At 45.5% G+C, this 22,244-nt stretch overlaps 1 protein-coding gene across 3 annotated transcripts; it reads right to left on the bottom strand.

Annotated features, from left to right (window-relative positions):
• Window positions 1–594: 594 nt before the first annotated feature.
• On the bottom strand, window positions 595–13,866 carry Kics2 (KICSTOR subunit 2). 3 transcript variants are annotated; one of them, XM_063264106.1, is made up of 3 exons: window positions 13,604–13,624; window positions 8,299–8,417; window positions 595–3,078 (listed from the first exon to the last, which is right to left on the bottom strand). In XM_063264106.1, the coding sequence occupies exons 2-3, from the start codon at window positions 8,409–8,411 to the stop codon at window positions 2,262–2,264; spliced, it is 930 nt and encodes a 309-aa protein (XP_063120176.1). In that variant the 5' UTR covers window positions 8,412–8,417; window positions 13,604–13,624; the 3' UTR covers window positions 595–2,261. The 3 variants fall into 3 exon arrangements, with proteins under 3 accessions (XP_063120176.1, NP_001102757.2, NP_001258202.1); NM_001109287.2 differs by having other exon boundaries at window positions 600–3,078; window positions 8,299–8,584; window positions 13,604–13,866; NM_001271273.1 differs by having other exon boundaries at window positions 600–3,078; window positions 13,604–13,866.
• Window positions 13,867–22,244: the final 8,378 nt, after the last annotated feature.

The following is a 22,244-nucleotide window of genomic DNA, read 5'->3' as shown; positions in this document are numbered from 1 at the left end:
CCTGCCTCCCCAAAGGCCTGTATCCTGCCTATGTTCACCATGACCTCTGTGGAGTTTTCTCCTCCATTGATTTTCTAGCTACATTCTGACTTGGGACCTGTGCTCCTCGGTGGCCAGGAATGTTACAAGACTTCAGATCTGCCTGGGGAGGAAGAGGAGGAGGAGGGGGATGTGGATGCAAAACTAGGGGAGACAGCAGTCAAACAAATCAAAAGGCTGGCTCCTCAGAAGCTGATAAAGTTGGTCAAGAAAGAAAAGCTAGAAAACGCTGAGGAGGAGGCAGTGAGCCCAGCCCTCGGGGCTGGAGAGAGCCCCCCCCCCCGCCTGCCTCCCCCTCCCCAACCTAAGAAGTCTCTGTCCAAGTAAGGAGGAGTCCAATGTGGCATGACCTGTAGTTGAGGGAGGGACTACTGCCTACCCTGTGTGCTACAGCATACTTGCTTGTCCAGCCCCTGCGCCTGAGTCTAAGTGCAACGTGTTGTGGTGGACACCAGGGGCCCCACAGCCCAGCCCTCCAATTTCAGGAGGCTCTTAGAGAAGAACCCCACAAACATTCATATGTACACAATACAATTTGCTTGATCAGAGAAAACATTATATATATGTAATATATATAAAACTTTATTGAGGAGCTTAGGAAACAATTAAAGAGACAGTACCAATCTTTGAGGTTCCTCCAAATACTGACAGTGCATAGGGACTTAAGAGTTTATGTTGCCTTTAGATTTTCCTAACATTCACATCTGCTTCCTGTTTTTTTGTAAATACCTCTTAGATTACTCAAAATATGTTTAAAAATAAATATACAATTCAAATATGTATATATTTGACCATTTGAAGTAATAAACACTTATATATGTTTTATATACATCCCTCCATGGTCTACCAAAGCCTATATTCTTTTAGGTGCCTGGGAGCCACATCATTAAGGCTAATGGTGGTTTTAGTCAGGAAAAACACAAAAACACATACCAAGGATTATTTTTCAGTTTCTCAGCAAAACACAAAAAGAAGAAAAATGGTTTGGTTTTTAATTCCAAATGTTTTCAATTTTTTTAATGTCAAGGTCAATATTATAAAATTTGTTCATATTTGTGTAGAACCTGGAGAAACTGCAGAGAAATCACTACCCTCTGTTTAAAGACAACTGGCTTAAGTTTGTGTGAAAGTGGGGAGGTGCAGGAACTTGGTCGGCGGACTCTTACACAGGTAGACCAACCACACTTGGAGGGGCTCTGTGGACGCCCCGCCAGACAATGGCTCCATACAATCTCCAGGGAAGCACTGATCTGACCGTAATGTTTACATAAGCTCCAAGGGACAAACCCAGCAGTCGCAGCTCAGTTCTTCTTGGTGGTTTCCTTCCGTCTGCTTCCCTGTGAACACACAGTGAGAAAGGACAGGGTAGCCTGTGCTGAGAAACTCGACCAGTACTGACTCTGAACTTAATCTCCAGAAGGCAAGAAACCACAGCCAGAGGTGCTGCAGGACTCACCTGATGACCATGGAACAGAACTGATTTGTGTAGCAAGCACAAAGTATTAAGTCCGTCGTTTTGATTTTTATAAAAATAAACTGTGCTGCAGAGAAGTGACCCCCAGCAGGTGACAACCCAACACAATGGCTTGGGTGGACCTGGGACAGTCTACTACCAAACCCTTTAAAGGTGAAGACTAATGGGGACGGAGCTGAAGGTCACCAGGAAAGGACCTGTGGCTGGTTAAACTGCTTTAAGGACCAGTATCAATTGGTCATCTCCCACCTGATAGAAATTTCTCACCAAGATTCTAATTACACTATAATACTAATCAGATTAGCTTATAAAACTAGTTAGTACGACCGCTGAGGAAACTACAACCAATCCCATCTGGTGTCTTCTCCCTGCAGCTCCTCAGGGACACACACACAGAGAGGATGCTGGGAAGTGCACAGGAAGTGCATCGGGCACAGTGTAACAAAAGCAAATCTGGAAAGGTAAATGAAAGGCCAATAAATATTCAATTGACATGAAATACAGGGAAATCAGGAAATGTTGATACTCCTTTGCTATGCCATGGTGCAGCAGTCACCATGGTTCTTCTAGACTACTCTTTGGAGACTCCGTCCTTGGTCCTAATTGCTTATGAACTGTGCAACATGATTAGGGAGGATCCATCTTTAGCTCAGCTCTGAAAGCAGCATGAGCTAACCTAAATACAAACCACAAACTGCTCAGCTAAGAACAACGCAGCCAGTCTTGGGAAGCCTTGGCCAAGCTCCTGCTAACCTTTGGAGCCAGGCTTCAGACTTGCGAACACTTTGGGGTTCTTAAGGGCAAGTGAGAGCTCGTTGAGGAAGGAAATAAAGTGGGAGTCTCTCTCAGATTTCTTTGACTCAAAAATGACAACGATGGTGAAGTGGGGTTCCGGGCGGGTCAGGAAGTAGGTGCTCTGGACTTTGTCATCATAGAAGTGGACCACTTTCTCCAAGCTGTTCAGGTCAGATGCTCGGTCTGTCATGATCATGATAACATTGGGCCAGTGCATGACAGGCCTGTCACTGGGCAGAGACACCACGGCAGGGTACTGGTCCACTCCCTTGGGGGCCTCTCGGTAGGAATGTGGATGGTGGTAGCCATGACCCTGAAAGCTCTCTGAGCCCCGGTTGTCAAAAATTAAGGACACATTGGCAGCGTCATATTTCCTGATAAAACTGGAGATCTTTCCAAAGAGGTCCGGGTTCGCCTTGGCAGTCAGTGCTTTCATTTCTGAAGCAGTCGTCTGTCGGCTCAGCGCCTCATGGAAGTAAAAGCTAAACTTGGCCAAGAGCATGGTTTTGAGTTTCATCAGCCAAAGGAAAAGGTGTGGGGGCTGCACAGCCTTCTGAGACTGCCCCCCAAACAGGTGTTTCTTGGTCTCCCGCTGCTTCTCAAAGGTCTGGCCCCAGCTCTGAAGCTTCGTGTGAGCATTGTGCAAGGTAACCAGCGAAGGGAGGAACTTCCACTCGGAGATCTGAGCCTGGGCCTTGAGGAGATGACTCAGCACGCCCACTTCCAGCTGGAAACTGCTCTCCAGAGGGCTGAGGATGGGGTGGTGAAATCTAGGGAGGGATGGGCAGAAGTCAATGGAAATGCCACTTCACACTGAGAAACCTTCACAATTTCAAAGCAGCAACAGCATAAACTCCCAAATGCACTGCCAGGCAAGTGCTAAGGGGCCAAGTCAGTGTCGGGGGCAGAAAGGCAGAGCCTGGTTCATTTTTAGAATATATCTAAATATGGTATATCTTGAGCATTTCATCTTAGTCTCCTAGGAAAATAGCCTGAATTTTGTGGGGTTTCTTTTAATGAAAGTAACTAACTTCTATCCAAAATTAAGGAGAAATTACGCTGACTGTAATTCTTCATTTTCCTCTGAGAAGTGTGTGGCTCTCATCAGAGCAGGGGTCCTCTCTTCACGGTGTCCGACTAAATAATAAAAAATACTAAGACATCTGTTGCCCACAGATAAATTATTTTAGTGTTCACCGACCCATTTTACAGATGGCTATAAACACTGCAACCCCAAAGCTAAAGAGATAAAGGCATTTAATAAAGGGACACAGCACTTACCAGACAACTATTAACAATTCCACTTTCAAATCCCCCTTCGTAGTTAACCATGATTAAAAATAAAATGACCAAGGGGAGGCAGGGCACAGCACAGTGGATACATGCAATAAAGGTGCCATCTAGCAGGAGGCAGGGCACAGGCCAGGAGAGGCCAGTGGGGGAGGGTAAAGAAAAGTGACTCCTATGTAAGAAGACGGCACAATAAAACCCACTATTTTATAATGAAACCTAAAATTAGCAGTTAACAGTCTAAATTCATAAATTCATTTGCCACAAAAATATCTAACACTTTTTAAAAATCACTTTCCTTAAATCCTCAAAAGATATATTTAAGACCTTGTGTATTCTGATCCTTACTCAAATTGAGTCACATTCGTTTTTGGTTTTTGTCCTTCCCCCTCCCTCCCCCACTCTGTTTCCAGCTCCTGTGAAATGATGAGCCTACACCATCTCAGGGACTGGAGAGACGGCTCAGGGCTCAGTTCCCAGCATCCACATCAGCTGCCTCACAACCACCTCTAACTCCAGCTCCAGCGGATCTGATACCCTCTTCTGGCCTCCATGGGCTACTGCACGCACATGCACATGCCTTCCCCCCCACATATACGTATCATTAAAAATAAATAAATAAAACATACTATTTCAAAGTCAAGAGAGTACTACAATTTTACTTTCACTTGCCTTACAAAAAGTGTTCTAGAATGTTTTGACCATGTTCTACACTGATACTTTTACTGTGAGCAAGTGCTGCACACATATGTAAATTTACCCCTTGCTATATACAATGTAACTGGAGATATACTCACTTATCTTTTCAGGAGATAAATGTATGAATTTAGACTGGCAGCTGCCATCTGTAAGCACTGTTCTACTTCAAAATAATCTCAGAGGAGGGGGGTGGAAGATGATGCAGGAGGACCTTAGTCTCTCCAGAGGAGACTGGGCAGGCGAGAGCATGGCCCTTCCTCCCCAGTGCTCCTCTCTTACTCTTCCGTCTCCTCTGCAGAGTCACTGTCTTAGAGAACTCTGCCCCCAAACTAGGGTAGACCCCCCCCAGCACTAGCCACTCTTGTTTTTTTGTATGTTTGGTTTTTTTTTTTCAATTTATTTATTAAATGTTATGCATCTGAGTGTTTTGTCTGCATTTGTGTGCACCACTTGCATGCTCTATGTCTGTAGAGGTCAGAGGACAGTGCTGGGTCCCCGGGAATTGGAGTTAGAGCTGTGCATCATCATGTGGGTGCTGGGAACTGGACCCAGGTCCTCTGCAATAGCAGTCAGTGCTCTTAACAGCTGAGCCACCTCTCCAGCTCCTCAGATGGCTTTCTTAGGCATGCCCACAGTAGGATGGGCCTCCCATATCTGTCAGCAGTTATGATGACATGTCCACATGCCAGACTGATCTAGACGACCCCCCAATTCACAGCCCCTCAGATGACTCTGGGCTGTGGCGAGCTGACAGCTTAAGCTAACAGAATAATGGTGGCAGAAACCCTCCTGCAGATGCTCCTGGACACGTGACCCATGCTAACTTTAAAATATCACAAGTCTAAAGGCACTTCATGCCCCTAGCCTACCAACCGTGCCGGCAGTGCACTAGTGGTGTCGGCTGCCTCGCCTCACAACAGCTAGGCTGGCTGACAGCTGAGGTGGCCCAATGTCTAGATTTGGCTAAACCTGGGAAATAATCAAAGCCCAAAATTCCAAGCACGGTTTCTACTGAATGTTCATCACTTTTGCAGCATCAAAAAATCATTTTTAAAAAATCACAAGTAGGAGCCAGCTCTGATTGTCCTGATGCTTGTCACTGGAGATCACCACTTACAGCCAATACTCTGCTTCAAAGGACATAATTCTCAGAACAAACCTTCAGAAAGTCTGAACAAATGCTTCGTAACATTATAAAGAAATAATGTTCAACACTTATTAAGATGCATGGAATGAGGAAGCTATTTTTGGACCTCAAGAAAAGCTAAGCATTCATAATGTCAGTCTGCATAACACAGACATTAGCTTTATGACATCATTTCCTGGCTTCCCCTCCTCTGGTACATCACAGCTCAACTTGTGTTCAGGTCGGTTCAGTGGCTGAGATCCACATATACACACTAAGTCACAGTTACCAGTAAACCTGGACATGTCTGAGACAGGACACTGCCAACAACTTGTGGAGAACATTGGTTCTAAAGAAAAGAGGAAAGCATGGGGGGAGGGGGAGAAAGAAAGGGGACAGGCAAGCAGGAAAGCGAGGACCGGGCAGAGGAAGTATCTTACTTCCAGAGACAGACAAAGCTATCCACACCGAGAGAGAAGGGCCAGCATGGCAAATGTTAACATGACGTGAGGTTGGACAGAGGACATGTGTGTTCACTGCAGTCTGTTTACTTGCTTGCTTGTATGCCTGTGTGTGTACTTGAGTGGGTTTGTGCACTGTGTGTATCCAGGAGCCCACAGAGGTCAGAATGGTCATCGGATCCTCTGGAGCTGCAGTTACAGATGGGCACAAGCCAGGGTGTGGGTTCTAAGCCATTTCTCCCTCCTTGCTTTTTAACAGCCTTATTGGTATTAATTTATGTTTGTAAATGTACTACAAAGCCCGCCCGCTAAGCAGTTGGCTCAGTGTTTCAGTAGACCAAGGAACTGTCCAGCTGCCATGTCGGTTTTTCAGGACATAGGACTGCAATTGCTGGTCCAATGGTAACGAGACTGACCACACTCTGCTTGCAGTTTTTCTTTTCTTTCCAAGATTTACTTTAAGTATGGGGTTTGGGGACTGCACGGCATGAGTATGGGAGCACAGAGGCAAGAGGTATCAGATCCCTTAGAGCTGAGTTACAGACTGTGCTGGTTTAAATGAAAATGGCCCTGATAGGCCGACCCCGGGGGTATTGCTTTATTTGATGTGGGGCTTTGTTGAAGTGGGCGTGGCCTTTTTGGAAGCAGTGTGTCTCTGAGAGAGGGAGGATAGGCTATGGGGTTGTGGAAGTCCAAGCCAGGCCCAGTGTCAGTCTCTCTCCCTGCTGCCTGCCAATTCAGATGTAGAACTCTCAGGTCCTTCTCCAGCACCATGTCTGCCTGCATGCTGCCACGCTTCCCGCCATGACGATAATGGACTGAACCTCTGAAACTGTAAGCCGACCCCAGTGAAGTGTTCTCCTTTATTAGAGTCGCTGTGGTCATGGTGTCTCCTCACAGCAATGGACACTAAGACAGGTGGTTGTGAACTACCCATTCCAGAACCTGGTACTACAGTAATTAGCCTCAGATAAAGACAAGACATGACACTGGGTGCTGAGACCTGAGCTCAGGTCCTCCACAAGAGCAGTATATACTTTTAACTGCTGAGCCATCTCTCTAGCCTCTGCAATTAGTTTCAGAGAGGTGGCTCAGAGGTTAAAAGCACTGGTTTCTCTGTGAGAAGATGCAGGTTCAATACCCAGCACTCATATGGTGGTTCACAACTTTCCATAATTCTAGTCCTTTTGGCCTCTACAGCTATCAGGCATGCATGTGATATACATACATACACACATACATACATACATACATACATACATACATACATACAGGCAAAACATCCAAACATGATATATTTCAAAGGAGATCCTTCTAATCCAAGTAGTATCTACTGTGTTAGGCTCCAAGGAAGCCAAAATAAAACTTAGCCCTTCACTCTGGTTAAGTTGTTCTTACGTTCCTACAACTATTTTTTTTTTTAAGTATAGAATAGAGTTTATTCAGGGCATGGGAAAGGGAGTTAAGAGGGTACTAGGGCACAGAAAGTGAGAGAGAGCAGAGAAGAGTAGAGAAGGAGTAGAGGAGTAGAGTAGAGGCCGGCCATGAGCATGTAGAGAGAAGAGGGGAGGGGAGAGGGGGGAGAAGGGACAAAGGGGCAAGAGGAAGGAGGAGCAAGAGTGCTTCTACAACTCTTTAGGGATTGTTTCCAGGGTTAGGCCGTGTGCAGCACATCGCAAAGAGCTCTGTCTCTTTGTAAGGAGTAGGTTGTTTCAAATAACAGCAATTCTCCAGTTGAACAACACCTTTGAAGTTAAAACTGACCTCTCAATAATTTCTTAGGTATTCCAAAGCACTTAAGTTTGTCCTCCTGACTTACAGACACATGCCTTCACTAAATGTCGAAAACAAAGAATTCCGATACACATTTGCAGCCACACGAGAGTAACAGCAGTAACTCCCAGGTTGTCTCTCTGAAGAGAGCATTTATTAGGCTACTGGCTGGTTGGTCACACTGCTCTCTATACAGCTGTATGTGTGCACGCAGGTGCGTGTGCCTTGGTGCAGGGGCCAGGGGATGACATCAGGCACCCTGCTTATATCTCTCTCGGCCCTGTTCAGTGGACACGGGATCTCTTGCTGATCATCAACCGTCTTCCTGTCTACGACATCTTTACTTAGTGCTGGTGTTACAGGCACACAAGTGGCACCCAGCCTACATGGCTACAGAGTCAGGGCTTCGTGCTTGCAGAGCAGACGCTCTTATCCACTGAGCCATCTCCCCGGGCCCTGTGCAACTGTTCTATTGTGTGAATTATGCTTTTCCTGATGACTTTTGGAAGCATCCATCCAGCACCATCAACTAAACCCAAAGAGCCAAGCGTACGCCTGCTGTCTGGGGAGAGCTTCCTAAGAGTGAGGGAAAACAAGAGCCCGTGTGGCTGGCAGGCCGTTGTGCTCTCCTGTGCACTCACCTAGAGCTGTACTTCTTGAGGATGGTGTCCAGGGTGCTGACCAGCTCTTCAGTGTTGATGAACTTCTGGGTGCTGAGGGCGTACATCTTCTCGTAGAAGTCTGCGATCTCCATCCGGGCCTGAACAAAGAAACAGAGCTGCTCTGACAGGTGGGGGAGAAGCTCCTCCACGTGAGGAGCCGTTCCACCCGGGGCGCCTCGGCCGGCCACCACCTTCTTCAGTTCGTTATGTAGGGACGTGTAGATGGTGCGAACGGAGTCTTTCCTGCTGAAGAAGGACTGTCCCCCTGGGAAGCAGATGGCATAAGCAGATGACAGGTAAGGAGGAGGAGCCAAAAGGACCTGGCGCCTCCCAACACCCACTTGAAAAAAACTAGAGCCCGTGGAGTCCACCGAGCTCCTGGCTGCCATGTGCTCCGAGGAACAAGTCAAATGAGCACTGGCCACAAAGTCATCCATGTAGCGATGGACCTGGGGTTCTCTTACTCACGTTTCAATTTCCCCCAACTCCACATTCAAAATTACTTTAGAACATCATTACCCTAGCATATAACTGTTCCGGGATACTTGATCGCACTGTGAACCCCAAGACTGTGTCATGGTGTGGCTTAGCCCTTAGTATACACCTTTAAATCCTCTGGCTGGAATACAGACATGCCCTCAGTACATGCCTTTAATCCTAAACAATGAAGGTAAAGGTACTTTGTAGAAGGTAGCAGCCATGTTTGAAAGTGATGTCTAATTGAGTGGCAGACAAAGTGATGAATGAGAGAAGGATTTGTCAGAACAGGATATGCTCATCTTTCACAAGAAGAGAGAGGAAAGGGGAGCGACTGAAGGAGCAGGGCAGAGAGAAAGAAAAAAGGGAGAGGAAGCAGTTTTACCAAGAGAGTTTTACAGAGCAGCACAGAGAAAGGAGGTAGGAGGCAGTTTACTGGGACAGTTGTACAGAGATAGGTTACAGAGAGAACAAGTCAGACCCAGGTGAAGCCAGAACGAGCCAGAGAGTGAGGAGGAGCCAGAACAGATTGCCAGAGTTAGTCTGAGACCAAGCAAAGTGAAATGGCAGAGGCTGATAGAGAAGCCAGACTGAATCAGTCACCTTGGGGAGGAGTTGGAGCCAGGACAGCTAAGTTGACCAGCCAGCCAGAGTTCAGAAAGAGCTAGAAAGGGTGAGCTGATTCAGCAGTGAGACTCAGAGGCTGAAAACATTCTAGGCCTGGATAAGATTGTGGGAAGGCCAGAAGCTTCCAGGGCTAGGCCTAGGTTAGCAGACAGACAAAGTGAATAATCCTCAGAGATGACAACTACAACAGGTGAATAAAAGTTACTTTACATATAACATAAAACTTGGATCTAAGGGGAAAAAAAAACCTCTCCTTTTTAAAACAGAGAACCCGTGGATTATAGCACTTCAGTTAGGCCTGGCAGCCCAGGTACTTTGTTTCTTCTTCAGAGAGGCATCACCCTTGAATCTTATCTTCAGGCCTTGCCAGGAAATGAGAATGGGGTCTCAGGGGAGGGGTGTGTGTGCAGTGCTCTTCACAGGGTTGACAATACAAGCACACCACACTGTGAATTATTAAGACCAAGAACGAATTATAAATACCTGTTGCTCCAACACAAAACAAAATGAAACAAAACAAAAACAAAAAAACACTCTGCAAAAGAATCAGAGCAATTACATCCTTGACAACAGTCACAAGGACCAAACGGATGGGTAATCACTAGTCTTGAAGCTGAGCATGACATTTCTAATCACAGTCAGTTTCAAGGATATTTTCCTAAGCATTGGGTCTCGAATCAAAGAGCCTGATGCAAGGCTTTAGCACAACGAAAAGAAATGAGTGCTTACAACGGTGATTTCTACAAATGTACAAAGACCTTGGAGATTTTCTGTTAAGCTCAGAATGCTTCAGTGGAAGGAAGGATGGGGGACCGCATTGTTTACTGGCTTCCACTGTTAAAAAGGGGTGTGGCCAGGGCAGAAACTTGAACTCTGCATTGAAAAAAGTAATGTCTGACTTCATCAGATCACAAGCGAACAGAAATACAACAAAATTCAAATGATACCTTTAAAAGTTTATCAATCAATACCTATCACCAGTAGATGAAACTAATACATAGAAGAAAGATCACCAATGCCTCACTTTTAATTCTGTCTCTTTTCTCAGAGCTTTCAGCAAAACACCCTATCTCTTGACTACCCTGCCTTCTAGTACCCAACGAGACAGTGCCCCGCTTCTAGTACCCAATGAGGATCGGTCTTCCTTCATCCTAGGAAGCCATCAGAAACGCCCATCTTATTTTCTTTTCCAGTATTTTCAATTTACAAATTATGATGTTTTGGATTTTTTTCCCAGAATGTTCTAGTTATCAGTGACTGTTATTTCTCCAAAGTTTCCACCTTTTACCTCATAAAATTTCAAGCATAAAGAACATGTTAAGCATCTTAAGCATTTTAACATACGACTTCTTTGTAATAACTTTTAAACATCCATTCCTAAGTCACTCCAAGTATGCCAAGGTTTATCAATCAGGAGGTGGGGAAGTGTCCCTGTAATGAATCAAAGGGCAGACAGGTATGACAGTCTCAGATCCCACACTGCTGCCACTCAGCACGGTTTAACTGCAGTCTTTCCCTAAACTGGTGGTTTTTCTGCCCTCAAAGCACAAAGAAGGGGCCAAGATAAAAGTCACACCCAGTGTTTCAGGGACAGAGCCAGGACACTGACAGATCGACCCTGTCAGGTCTGTCCTTTGTTTGAAAGCCTGTGCTTGCATTTTTAATCAAGACCAGCTGCTACTGCCTCAGACAGAGGTCAAAAGACTTTTTTTTTTCTTTTGAGACAAGGTCTCACTTTGTAACACAGACTGACCTAATAACTCCCCATCCTCCTGCTCCGGCCTCAGGAGCATTGGAGATTTCAAGCTCATTGTACCACGACAGTTTAGACTCACTTGAAATGTGCTAAGCCTGTAGGCCTTAAGTGTTCTCACTGCGGAAAGAGTGAGGTGGTGGGAGTCATCAATTCCCTTGCTCCTGGTGGTCATTTCATAATGCAGAGAGAAACATCAAGTTGGATATTCCAAGTACATACAATTTTTGTCAATTATAACTTCAAAAAACCTCTACAGACATCTCCAACCATGTTCCCTTGTCTCACCATGCAACCCCAGCTGGCTTAGAGCTTGCTATGTAGACCAGATTGGCCTCAAACTCACACCTGCCTCTGGCTCCTGAGCGGGCAGACTGAAGGCATGTACCACCATGCCCAAGCAATGCTTCAAAAAGATTTAAAGAGTATGCGTAATTGTTTCATTTTGCTTCACAAAGAATACCACATGAATTCCAAAAAACATGGTAGTGCTTTAAATAACAATTTTTTTTCATTCTCTGGTAATCATATGTACCAATATACAAGCACAAAGACGTTAAATTTTAAATTCTGGAACTCACCTATACTATTACCCGAGCATTTATGTTACAAAGCACTAAAACGTGTCTTTTTTAGAACATTTCCTCAGGAGGGAGATCAGCCCTGGAGCCCTGAGTCATGTTTTCCAGTATGAACTGATACATAGGCTCACCTATGAGACACCTGAGGTTCAAGCAGAACTCGGCACTTTATTTACACAAGGGCTGCTTCACAGAGGCCAAGTCAGAGTCAGTAAAGGACTTCTACATGTTTGTAAACTTGGTGGCCAGTTCTTTTTATACAAAATCCTGGTGCATACAATTCAAACTCAGTGCAGATTTATGTATTTATGTATTTATTTACCACTGGAATTCACAAATATCCTTTAGGAAACCCAATTGACCTTCCTCATTCTCTACATCTGGTTATATATACAATAATATGTACATATATATCAGGGGTGGGTAGAGAAGTTAACGCTACAGCTTTTATCAAATCCCTATGGATGATCTCAAACAACGAAAAAAGTTAAGAATTATGGCATTTGGGTCAATCATCACTTTTCATAGGCAGGAAGCCCAAACCATTCTAAACTACCAGAATATTATCCACTGTCAATATTACAGCTAGAACATAGCCAATTTTCATACACACACACACACACACACACACACACACACATCACAGACATACATGAATATGCATCATATAAATTATAATATATGTACATGCTTTGAATAAAGGCTATGTATACACTCAATCTGATAACTCAAGACAGGCGTTCAGTTTTGAGACCTACCACCTCCCATAAATGCATACCCAGTTCACTACACTGTAGAAAATAGGATTGCAGCACTGTAATAGCAAATGCACATTTGTGCTGCAGTAACACTGTAGAGAGAAAAATATACCAAGAGTGAAACCTCTGACCACTTTTTACCAATAACTAAGTAGCAATTATTTGAGAAGCTACAGACCTTATGATCTCAGAAAGCCCTTACCCTGGAGTGTTTACCAAACGCTCAGTATTCATTAAGCTAACTGCAACAGAAGGTGATCAACTCTATATGTAATGTATGCTCTCTTTTATGCCAGAGACGTGAATCCTTCATTCATGAAAGGCCCTCAAACTTTCAACAACTAAAGGGTCAAGAAGAAAACAAAGTATTGGACTACCCACCCCAATTCTCTGGTAGTCCGCTCTCACTTGCCATTATTATTAAAAGTAACGCTTTGAATGCAATAGCCCTTGACTTTTATGCATTACTTATCAACTAAAAACGGATGGTTCTCGTAGTGATGATCAGTTAAGAGTTTCTGCATCTTATTTTCAGGGTTAAAATTTACATGAGGGCTAGCGGTGTTTACCATCCCCTCCCTTAACTCTTCTCCAGTTAAGGTTTTGCCTTTCCTGCCCCAGGATCCACTCATTCCTTCATTCACTTAACATGCTCTGAAGGACTGAAGAGGGCATCGGACTCCCCTCTGTATAAGAAGCCAGATGAAATTATTTATTAACACACCTAGGTTCCACCGCATGGTTTTGCTCCTCAGGCCGCTGTGAGATCTAACTAGTGAATTGGAACGGGGACATAGAACTTAGTTAACTTGTCAATTATGAAACCAATCCATGCACGGTGCAAAATCGTAAACCCACGGGGTTTGGAGCATGCCCTGCAAAAGGCATCCGCCCATTCCACCTAGGCAGCGATGGCAAAGGCCGGTGGGCGGGGCTTGCGGCAGACTAGGGAAGGAGGGGGACCGGTGGGAGGAGACCTGGGCAGAGTGGAGCCGGCCGCCGAGAGTGACAGGGCACCCAGACCAAGGCAGACCGGGGAGTGCACACCCTCTCCTTCCTCCTCAGGGACAGGGGCGGGGCGGAGGTACCTAGTTTCTGCCCCAGGTAGGTGAGGCTGTGATAGACCTTCTCGGCCGCGGCCAGGTGCGCCAAGGCCGCCAGCAGGGACAGCCAGCTGCCCCCCGCGCTCTTGTTGGCCTCTCGTTCCTTCTCCACATTGTCCTTGGCCTTGTCGTAAGAGAAGATACCCAGGTGAGAGAAGAACGTCTCCAGCACCGCCTGTTCCACCGGCACCGGGGCGGCTAGTGGGATAGACTCCCCCATGCGACCTGCGCGCCAGCTCCACCCACGTGGCTCCGCTCGCACTTCCGGGTTCCGAGGGGACGCGCGTGCGCGGCTGCGTGCGTGCGCGTGCCCGCGGCGGGGCGGGTGAGCTAGCTGGCGGCGGGTAGCTCCAGAGGCTCGCAGAGGGCGTGGCGAAGGCGAAGGGTCTAGAAGGCTCCTGAGCCTAGGATCTCGAGGCCGCGGGAGCCAGAGACCAGCAGCGGATCCCGAAGCTGGTCACCTCCACGCCTCGTGACGTCTCCTACCCTCCAGAGGCCCCTAAGCGGCCATCGCCTTAGCTCAGATGACGTCACGCGGACTTGACGTCAGTTCTTGCGTGGCCATCACAGCCCAAGGCCTTTTCAGCCTTTACACCAACCCACCGAGGTTATTAGATAGAAGCCTGAGAGGAGTTCATGGCTAGTCGCCTAGTTTTCAAACCGACACATGCCATCAGTAAACATACTTGGCCAAGTCAGATCTGTGTGGGGTCGGTCAGCTTCCACAGCTAGAAGATTCTTCAGCTTGCCCATCCATCTCAAACTCCGTGAAGTTTCTTCCTTGCAGCTTCTCAGAGTCAGGAATAAATTCACATCAATCGGTGCTTTTTGTCATGAAGATTCTTCACAAGTTTGACATTTAAGAACACCAAACCACCTCAGCTCACATGTATGCACACTCCTTTAAAGTATTTGACATATAAATATACAAATTAGAGAGCTTCACTGGGATATTTCCACACATGAATGTATCATGCTTTGACCATGTCCATCTCCTGCCCTCTCCCCCTCTTTGATGCAAAAGCAAAAAGTTTATTTTCCGGTGCATCGAAGTTGATCTTCAATTAGTCCCTCAAGGCGAGTGACTAGAAGGCGATGCCCCCTCTCTCACACTCCCCTCTCCAACTTCCTCCCTTCAACTTTCTTCCCAGCCCCTAACAATCCTTCTCACCTATCAAGAGAACATGGTGCAAACCTAGGAAAAATATTTACAAGATATGCCAGATAAAGGGCTAATGTTTTAAGTTTTGGTGGACCAAGATCCTTTTCTAACCAATAAAAACAAGAGGTTATGGATCTGCTGCGATGGCTATGCAGGGAAGGGCACTTGCTGCCAAGCCTGAGGCCCAGAGTCAGATCCTGGAAACCCATGTAAGGAGTACTGAGTCCTGCAAGTTGTCTCCTGACTTCCACATGAGCACACAGGTATACTCACACAAAAACAAATAAGTGTTTGAAAGTCTCAAGAGAAATATAAAACGCAATTTCTATGCCCAATTGAACCATTTGAAGAAATGCAAGCTAAGCTACTATATTCCTTAGGAAGTGAAACTTCTTTTTGCGGAAGGGACTGTGTAGACAGAGTTGGCCTTGAACAGTCTGAGGCCTCTGCCTACTATGTGTCAATGATGCCCAGGCCCAAAATAAGTTTAAAATATTGTTATGTTTTTTCGTAGGGGCATATGTTCACATGAGTGTGGGCAGGTGTGTTAGAGTACACATACCCGTGTGTGCTTTCACATAGAGACCAGATATTATTTCAGGTCTTCCTTAATGTTTCCCTCCCTTAGTCTTTGACACAGGATCTCTCGTTGAACCTAGAGCACACAGACTGTTTAGTTAACTAGCCTATGAGCTTTAGGGATCCACCTGTCTTTGCCCACCCAGAGCCCAGATTTAAACATTTGCCCCAAGTCCAGCTTTTGTGGGGATCTGATTTTAGGTCCTTACACTTGCATAGCAGTTGCTTTATGGACCGAGCCACCTCTCAACCCTGTGTGCACACTCCCCAAACTAGTTTTCAAGGGATGCTAACTATACTGTGCAGGTACATATGCTAAATATACCGTGCAGGTACTCTTACTATGCGCTGCAGATGGGAATATAACCTGGCTTGACATCTCTAGATTACAAATAGAGGGACCTATATCAATATGCGGGTGTACATTCGCTACAGTGTTGAGTGTGTAAACAGCACCCAGTGCATTAGATCAGAGCAAGCAGAATATTACTCGTCTTATGAGTGAAAGCGTCTACCCTTTATCCAATGTGACCACTCCTCCCAACCTCTGACCGCTTGTAATTTCCATTCTGCTGTTTCTTGAAGTTCACCTGTTTTAGATTGTCCATGCAAATGAGATGATACAGTACTTACCTTCCTATTCCTGGCTTACGTTACATAGCTTGTCCTCTTACAGGTTCATCAAGGCGGCCGCACAGGTGGCCAGGTTTCCTTTTAATGACTAATATCCCATTGTGTGACTGCACCACAGTATCCTTCCCTGTTCATTCGTGACTGTGCATTTATGTTGTTCCTTTGTCTTGGCTATGGTAAATAATGCTACGGAGGGCACAGGGTTACGGGTATCAAAGTCGCTGGCTTCCTGTGGATGTGTGCCCAGAAATGGGACAGCTGAACCGTATGGTAGTCTGATTGCTAATGTTTTAGAAATTCTACACGATCTTCTATCACGGCTGTAGTACTTTATGCTTTCTCTAGCGGGGCTGGGGTTCCCTTCTCTCAATACTCATTATCACTTGTCCTTTTAATAATGACAACTCTGACACATGAGATAATAGTTCATATTTTTATCTTGTGTGTATGAGTGTTCTTCTATATTATTCTTTTTATGAATGTTTGCTTATATGTATGCCTGAGTACCATGTCCATGCCTAGTATCCAAAAGCCAGAAAAGAACATTTGGTTCTCCAGAACTGGGCTTACAGATTGTCTTAGCTAAGGCTTTACTGCTGTGAACAGACACTGTGACCAAAGCAACTCTTATAAGGACAACATTTAATTGGGGCTGGCTTAGAGGTTCAGAAGTTCAATCCATTATCATCAAGGTGGGAACATGGCAGCATCCAGGCAGTCATGGCGCAGGAGGAGCTAAGAGTTCTGGATCTTCATCTAAAGGCTGCTAGCAGAACACTGGCTTCTAAGCATCTAGAATGAGGGTCTTAAAGCCCACACCCACAGTGACACACCCACCCCAACGGGGCCACACCTTCTAATAGTGCCAATCCCTGGGCCGAGTATATACAAACCATCACACAGATGGTTGTGAGACAAACAAACCTGGGTCCTCTGTAAGAGAAGCAAGTGCTCCTAACCACTGATCCACCTCTCCAGCCCACCTTGCATGGCTTTTATGTTGAGCACACTAAATATACTTGTCCGATTGTCTTCTTTGGAAGAGTGTCTATTGAGTTCTCTCCCTGACCCTCAACCACTTCTCTGACACAGACTCTTACTTTGTAACTCGGGTTAAAGCTTCAGGGGCAGCTCCCTGAAATTCTCCTGTTTGCTCAGATGTCCTGGTCATCACACTAAGATCCTTCACCCATTTGAAAATCAAATTGCTTTTTGCTGTTGAGTGCATGACTGTTTACATATTTCATCTATTAATCAGATCAGATACAGGGCTTGCAAATACTTTCCGAGGGTTGCTTTCTTTGTTTTGATGATTGTTTTCATGGCTGTGCAGAAGCTTTCTAGTTCGATAAGTCTGTTTGCTTATTTTTGCCATTGTTACCCACTCTTTTTTTTTTTCTTTTGGTTCTTTTTTTTTTTTTTTCCTTCGGAGCTGGGGACCGAACCCAGGGCCTTGTGCTTCCTAGGCAAGCGCTCTACCACTGAGCTAAATCCCCAACCCCCTTACCCACTCTTTTGATGTCCTCACTGAAACAAAGTCATTGGCTTTGTGGGTGACTGACTGTCATTGAGCCATGTCAAAGACCAATGTCAGGGACCTTCCCCTCAGCTTTCTTTTCTTTTCTTCTCTTTTCCTTTCTTTTCTTTTTTTAAATTGGATTTTTTTATTTACATTTCAAATGTTATTCCCTTTCCCAGTTTCCTGGCCATAAGCCCCCTATCCCATCCCCCTCCCCTTCTTCTATAAGGCTGTTCCCCTCCCCAACCATCCCCCCTGACATTCCCCTGCACTGGGGGGGGGGGGTCCAGCCTTGGCAGGACCAAGGGCTTCTCCTCCCATTAGTGTCCCTCTGCTTTCTGCGGGGAGTTTCACAGCTTTCAGTTTCACAAGTACGTCTTTAACCCGGTTCAAGTTAATTTCTAATATGATGTTAGAGAAGGCTATGATTGATGTTTACATATTTACTTTTTCCAATGCCATTTACTGAAGAAACCATTGTTTCCCATCCCTGCATGTTTTAAAGTTCTTCTTTTGTTTTGTTTTGTTTTGTTTTGTTTTGTTTTGTCTGTTTTGGTTTTTGTTTATTTTGTTTTGTTTTGTTTGTTTTCGTTTTGTTTTGTTTTGTTTTTGTTAGCATTTCTTCTAGGCTCTGCCCCACAGTTACCATTGCCAGGGACTGCTTGACCCCTCCTTACTCTCTTACCCTCTTATTCTCTCTGTCCCTTTTCTCCCCATTCCCCTCTCCCCCCACTTGTTCATGGCCGGCCTCTACTCCTCCTTCCCCCAACCCCCCTCTTCCCTCAACTCCCCTCCCCACACCCTAAATAAACTCTATTCTGTACTACAGCAGTCATGTGCCTGGTACCTCAGGGGGAAGGGATATCTCAGCATGGGCCTGCAGAAGCATCCCCTCCCCCACCACCTCCAGCACCGCACTTCACCTCTACCAAACATATCCCCCCGCTTCTTCTTCTTCTTCTTTATAAAACACAACAGTTTTGGTTTTGGTAATTTTGTGTAGATGGCTGTCTGTAAGCCGGCGAGGGCAGGTGAAAGACAAGGGTGGAGCCTATGATTGGACAGTAGAAAAGGAGGGCGGGCCGAGAGTTTTGGAGAGGCAGAGGAGATAGAGGAAGGAAGGAAGAGGGAGGAAGAGGAGATTGACTCAGATCCATGTGACTTTAAATAGCCACAGGTGGCTATGGATATCATGTAAGGGGTGGGTTATTACAGGACAACTTGTCCAAGCTAAGTGGGCGGCTTACATCAATATCAATTGGCTCTGGGTTTATTGTGTAAATAGTTTGTGAGTTGAGAATTTACTGATATAAATCTGACTGATAAATTACAAGCGTCTAGAGTTTTGATTTTACTGGGTTACAGGGACTTGTGACACGTAACCGCGAGATGGGCGGTCGCTGCATGGGGCTAGCCTTGGAGGCAACAAGACCCAAGACCGCTGGGGTGAGAAAGTAGCTGGAGTTAGCATGGGATGGTGCTTCCTAGTTTTTTGGGTTTTTTTTTTTTTTCAGGAAATACTTTGAGACTTTATATATTTGGTAATGAGTAATAAAGATAGTTTTAATTGTATGAAATATTTAAACTAAACACAGTCTTTAAAGTAAGCCAATCACACCTTCTCTCTTCTTTTCTTTTTCATGAGACAAAATTCACCACAACATCTCACTTTAAGCTCTCGACACCCCTGTCACAGTCTATAGCGTTTGGGGCTGTAAAAATGCCCCACAGTACACGATTGACTGTTTTTCCTCAGTAAGAAAACTCAGATTTTGAATTAGGAAACTTTATTTAGGTCAGACTTTTCTGGGCTTTGATCATCTAGTGACTGCACTGGTAATATTCCACTAACTTGTATCCTTGCACTCTAAAGGATGTGAAACAGGTTACCAATGTATATAACATATTCTTGTACATCCCAGAGGTATCGGCCCTTCGGCATCTCCAAACTCAGTGTGCACCTCCAAGAAAGTCTCCAGAGTGGCAATTTCTTAGGCTCTTTGATCATAAAGATATGGTTGCCCATGCTGGGCGGGGCCTGTTTGCACCCCTCCCCCACCACCTCCCACACCATACCTCAAAGACTATGCAGCTCCTACGTCAAAGCAGGCTTTGCCCAACTTAGGGAATACTTCTCAGAAACAGGGTGAGACTTTGTGTTGTGTCATGAAAATACTTTAAAACTAAGGGTATATATTTTTAAAGGGTTTTTAAGAATGTTCTCATTTGAAATAGAATTACTTCACATTCCCCCTTCTTTCTTCCCTTAGCTCCTCCTAGCTGTCTTCTCTTGAACCTCTCTATTTTCCCCCACTTTCAGGTTGATAGCCTCTTTTTCTTTGATTACATTCATTACATACATATGGTGATGTGTGTATGTATGTGTGTTTGTGTTTATATTATTGATATATGTATGCACAAACATACACACAGACACAAACATAGCCCTAGGCTATCTTTTTGTCCTTTATGTTTATTCTTCTCTCATATATTACATCCTGACCGAAGTTCCCCCTCTCTCCCCTCCCCCTAATCTCCCCCCTGCTCTTTCCCTGGGAAACACTCCTACTCTTCACCTCCCTTCAGAAAAGAGCAGGCCTTCCAGGGACATCAATCAAACATGGCCTAACAAGCTACAGTAAGACCAGGCACAGATTCTCAATTCAAGACTGGACAAGGCAACCCAGTCCCAAAAACAGGCAGAAGAGTCAGAGACAGCCTCTGCTCCCGCTTTTAGGAATCCCACAAGAACACTGAGCTATATAACCATGACATATGTAGAGGGCCTGGGCCAGTCCCACACAAGCTCTCTGATCTCTGTGAGCCCACTTGAGTTCCGGTCAGTTGATTCTGTAGGCCATGTTCTCATGTCCTTCATTCATCTGGCTCCTCCAGTCCTCCTTCCTCCTCTTCCTCCTCCTCCTTCTCCCCCTCCTCCTCTTCCTCCTCCTCCGCTGGCCTTAAATCACTGCCTATAGTGTTTATCTAAAAGCAGGACCTAGCAAAATCCCCCTCTTTTAGAGCAACACCTCCATTGCTATTGCTGTTGCTCTGTTTTTCTGCAGCCACCGGGGAGACTGTTTCCCCACAGACTTCCTGATATTCTGGCTCTTAGAATTCTTCTTCTACCTCTTCTGAGTTGGTCCCCGAGCTCTCAATACAGGGACTGTGATGTAAATAGACCCCCCTGAGCTTGAGCTCCCTGAGATTTCTTCATCTCGGCACTGTGTTCGGTTGTAGTTTTCTGTGATGCTGTCTACTTGCTGTAAAGAGAAGCTTCTTTGATGAGGGGTGGTAGTTACAATTATTGGTGGGTTTTGGTGCCTCTCATTGTCTTGAAGGTAAGAAAGAAGAATATACTTGATCTCTTGGACACATGAACAACTATGGTTCTTCCTTTCACTTCTCTCCAAGTCTCACGTATTAATTTGAAGTCCAAGGGTTTGTGATCTATTTTAGACCCTCCTTTCTCTTCTCTTCTTTGTTCAAAGATCTTTCCCTGGAGCTCAGTTGAATTGCCTCGAGGTGGAAAACACCAATCTTAGCTTAGAATGAACAGATAACATAATTGCTAGGCTCGGAACCTAGCATTCTAAATTCACCAACCATTCTATTGTAGAAATCTTCTGGTGTGGATCCTGGTGGGTTCCACCACCCAAACTAATAGCCCCCAGCCTATATCTTGGTTGCCTTGTCCCCATCCTTTATTTAACACAACAATTTTGTTGCTTGTTTGGGTTGGGTGTTGAGACCAGGTTTCTCCATTTAGCCCTGGCTGTTCTGGAACTTGTTCTGTAGATCAGGCTAGCCTCAAACTCAAAGATCCACCTGCCTTTGCCTCCTGGGTGCTGAGGTTAAAGGTCAAAGGTTAAAGGTTAAAGATCCACCCACACCTGACTGCCTGTTTACGTTCTTATGCAAGACTAACAGACTTAGGCATTAGGGGAGAACCTGCTGCCATTCTTTCCAGGGATGACGGTTAATGCCAAGATCCCAACTGGTGAAAAGAAAGAGTGTCTGCGGAGTGCTGAGCCAAAAGTGGACATCTGTATCGCATTCCTTCCCACCACCTCGGACAAGGGAGCAGAAAGAGCCAAGAACCGGAAGGATTGCTGCAAAATTGTGTCCTCTGACCATGGCATGGCTGTTGACAGCACCTATGGACTCACAGCAGCTCTGGTTGTGTCTACCTGAGACCTTCACTAGATCAAGCCAGTCCACATTCCAGCATGGATGGAGAGAGGCTCATGAGGCGCTCCTGGCAGTCACTGCTGGGAAAGGGAAAGTCAGTTTTCCTCAGCCATGCGACCTATGACACTTTTCTTAAGCTCCAGCAGATGGGCCAACGCTGTGGCCAGGGGGTTACAAAGATAAATGAAGGAAAAGGATGTGAAGTTAGGAGGGATCGTGGGGGACAGGGTCCAGGAGGAGTTGGAAGGAGGAATAGGCACGGATACCATCTAAATACACTATAAACAGGTGTGAACTCACCAAAGAACGAATCGCCTTTCAGATTAAAGACCAGGCGTTCAGAGGATTGCCTCTGGGCTCCCCACTATGTTCTCTTGGTCTGTGACAGATTCCATGGCCAGTGACATGCAGACAAAGGGCCGTGTCCATGTAGCACTGGAACATGAGTTGAAATAGAAATATGGCCCCTTCTTTGTTCTCTTGAAATTGTATTTATTTGTTTTATTTATGAGAGAGAGAGAGAGTGTGTGTGTGTGTGTGTG

The sequence above is a fragment of the Rattus norvegicus genome, chromosome 7, assembly GCF_036323735.1.
Source record: "Rattus norvegicus strain BN/NHsdMcwi chromosome 7, GRCr8, whole genome shotgun sequence".
Classification (NCBI taxonomy): domain Eukaryota; kingdom Metazoa; phylum Chordata; class Mammalia; order Rodentia; family Muridae; genus Rattus; species Rattus norvegicus.
The sequence above is the reverse complement of the archived record's forward strand: the minus strand, read 5'-3'. Positions and strand labels throughout refer to the sequence as shown.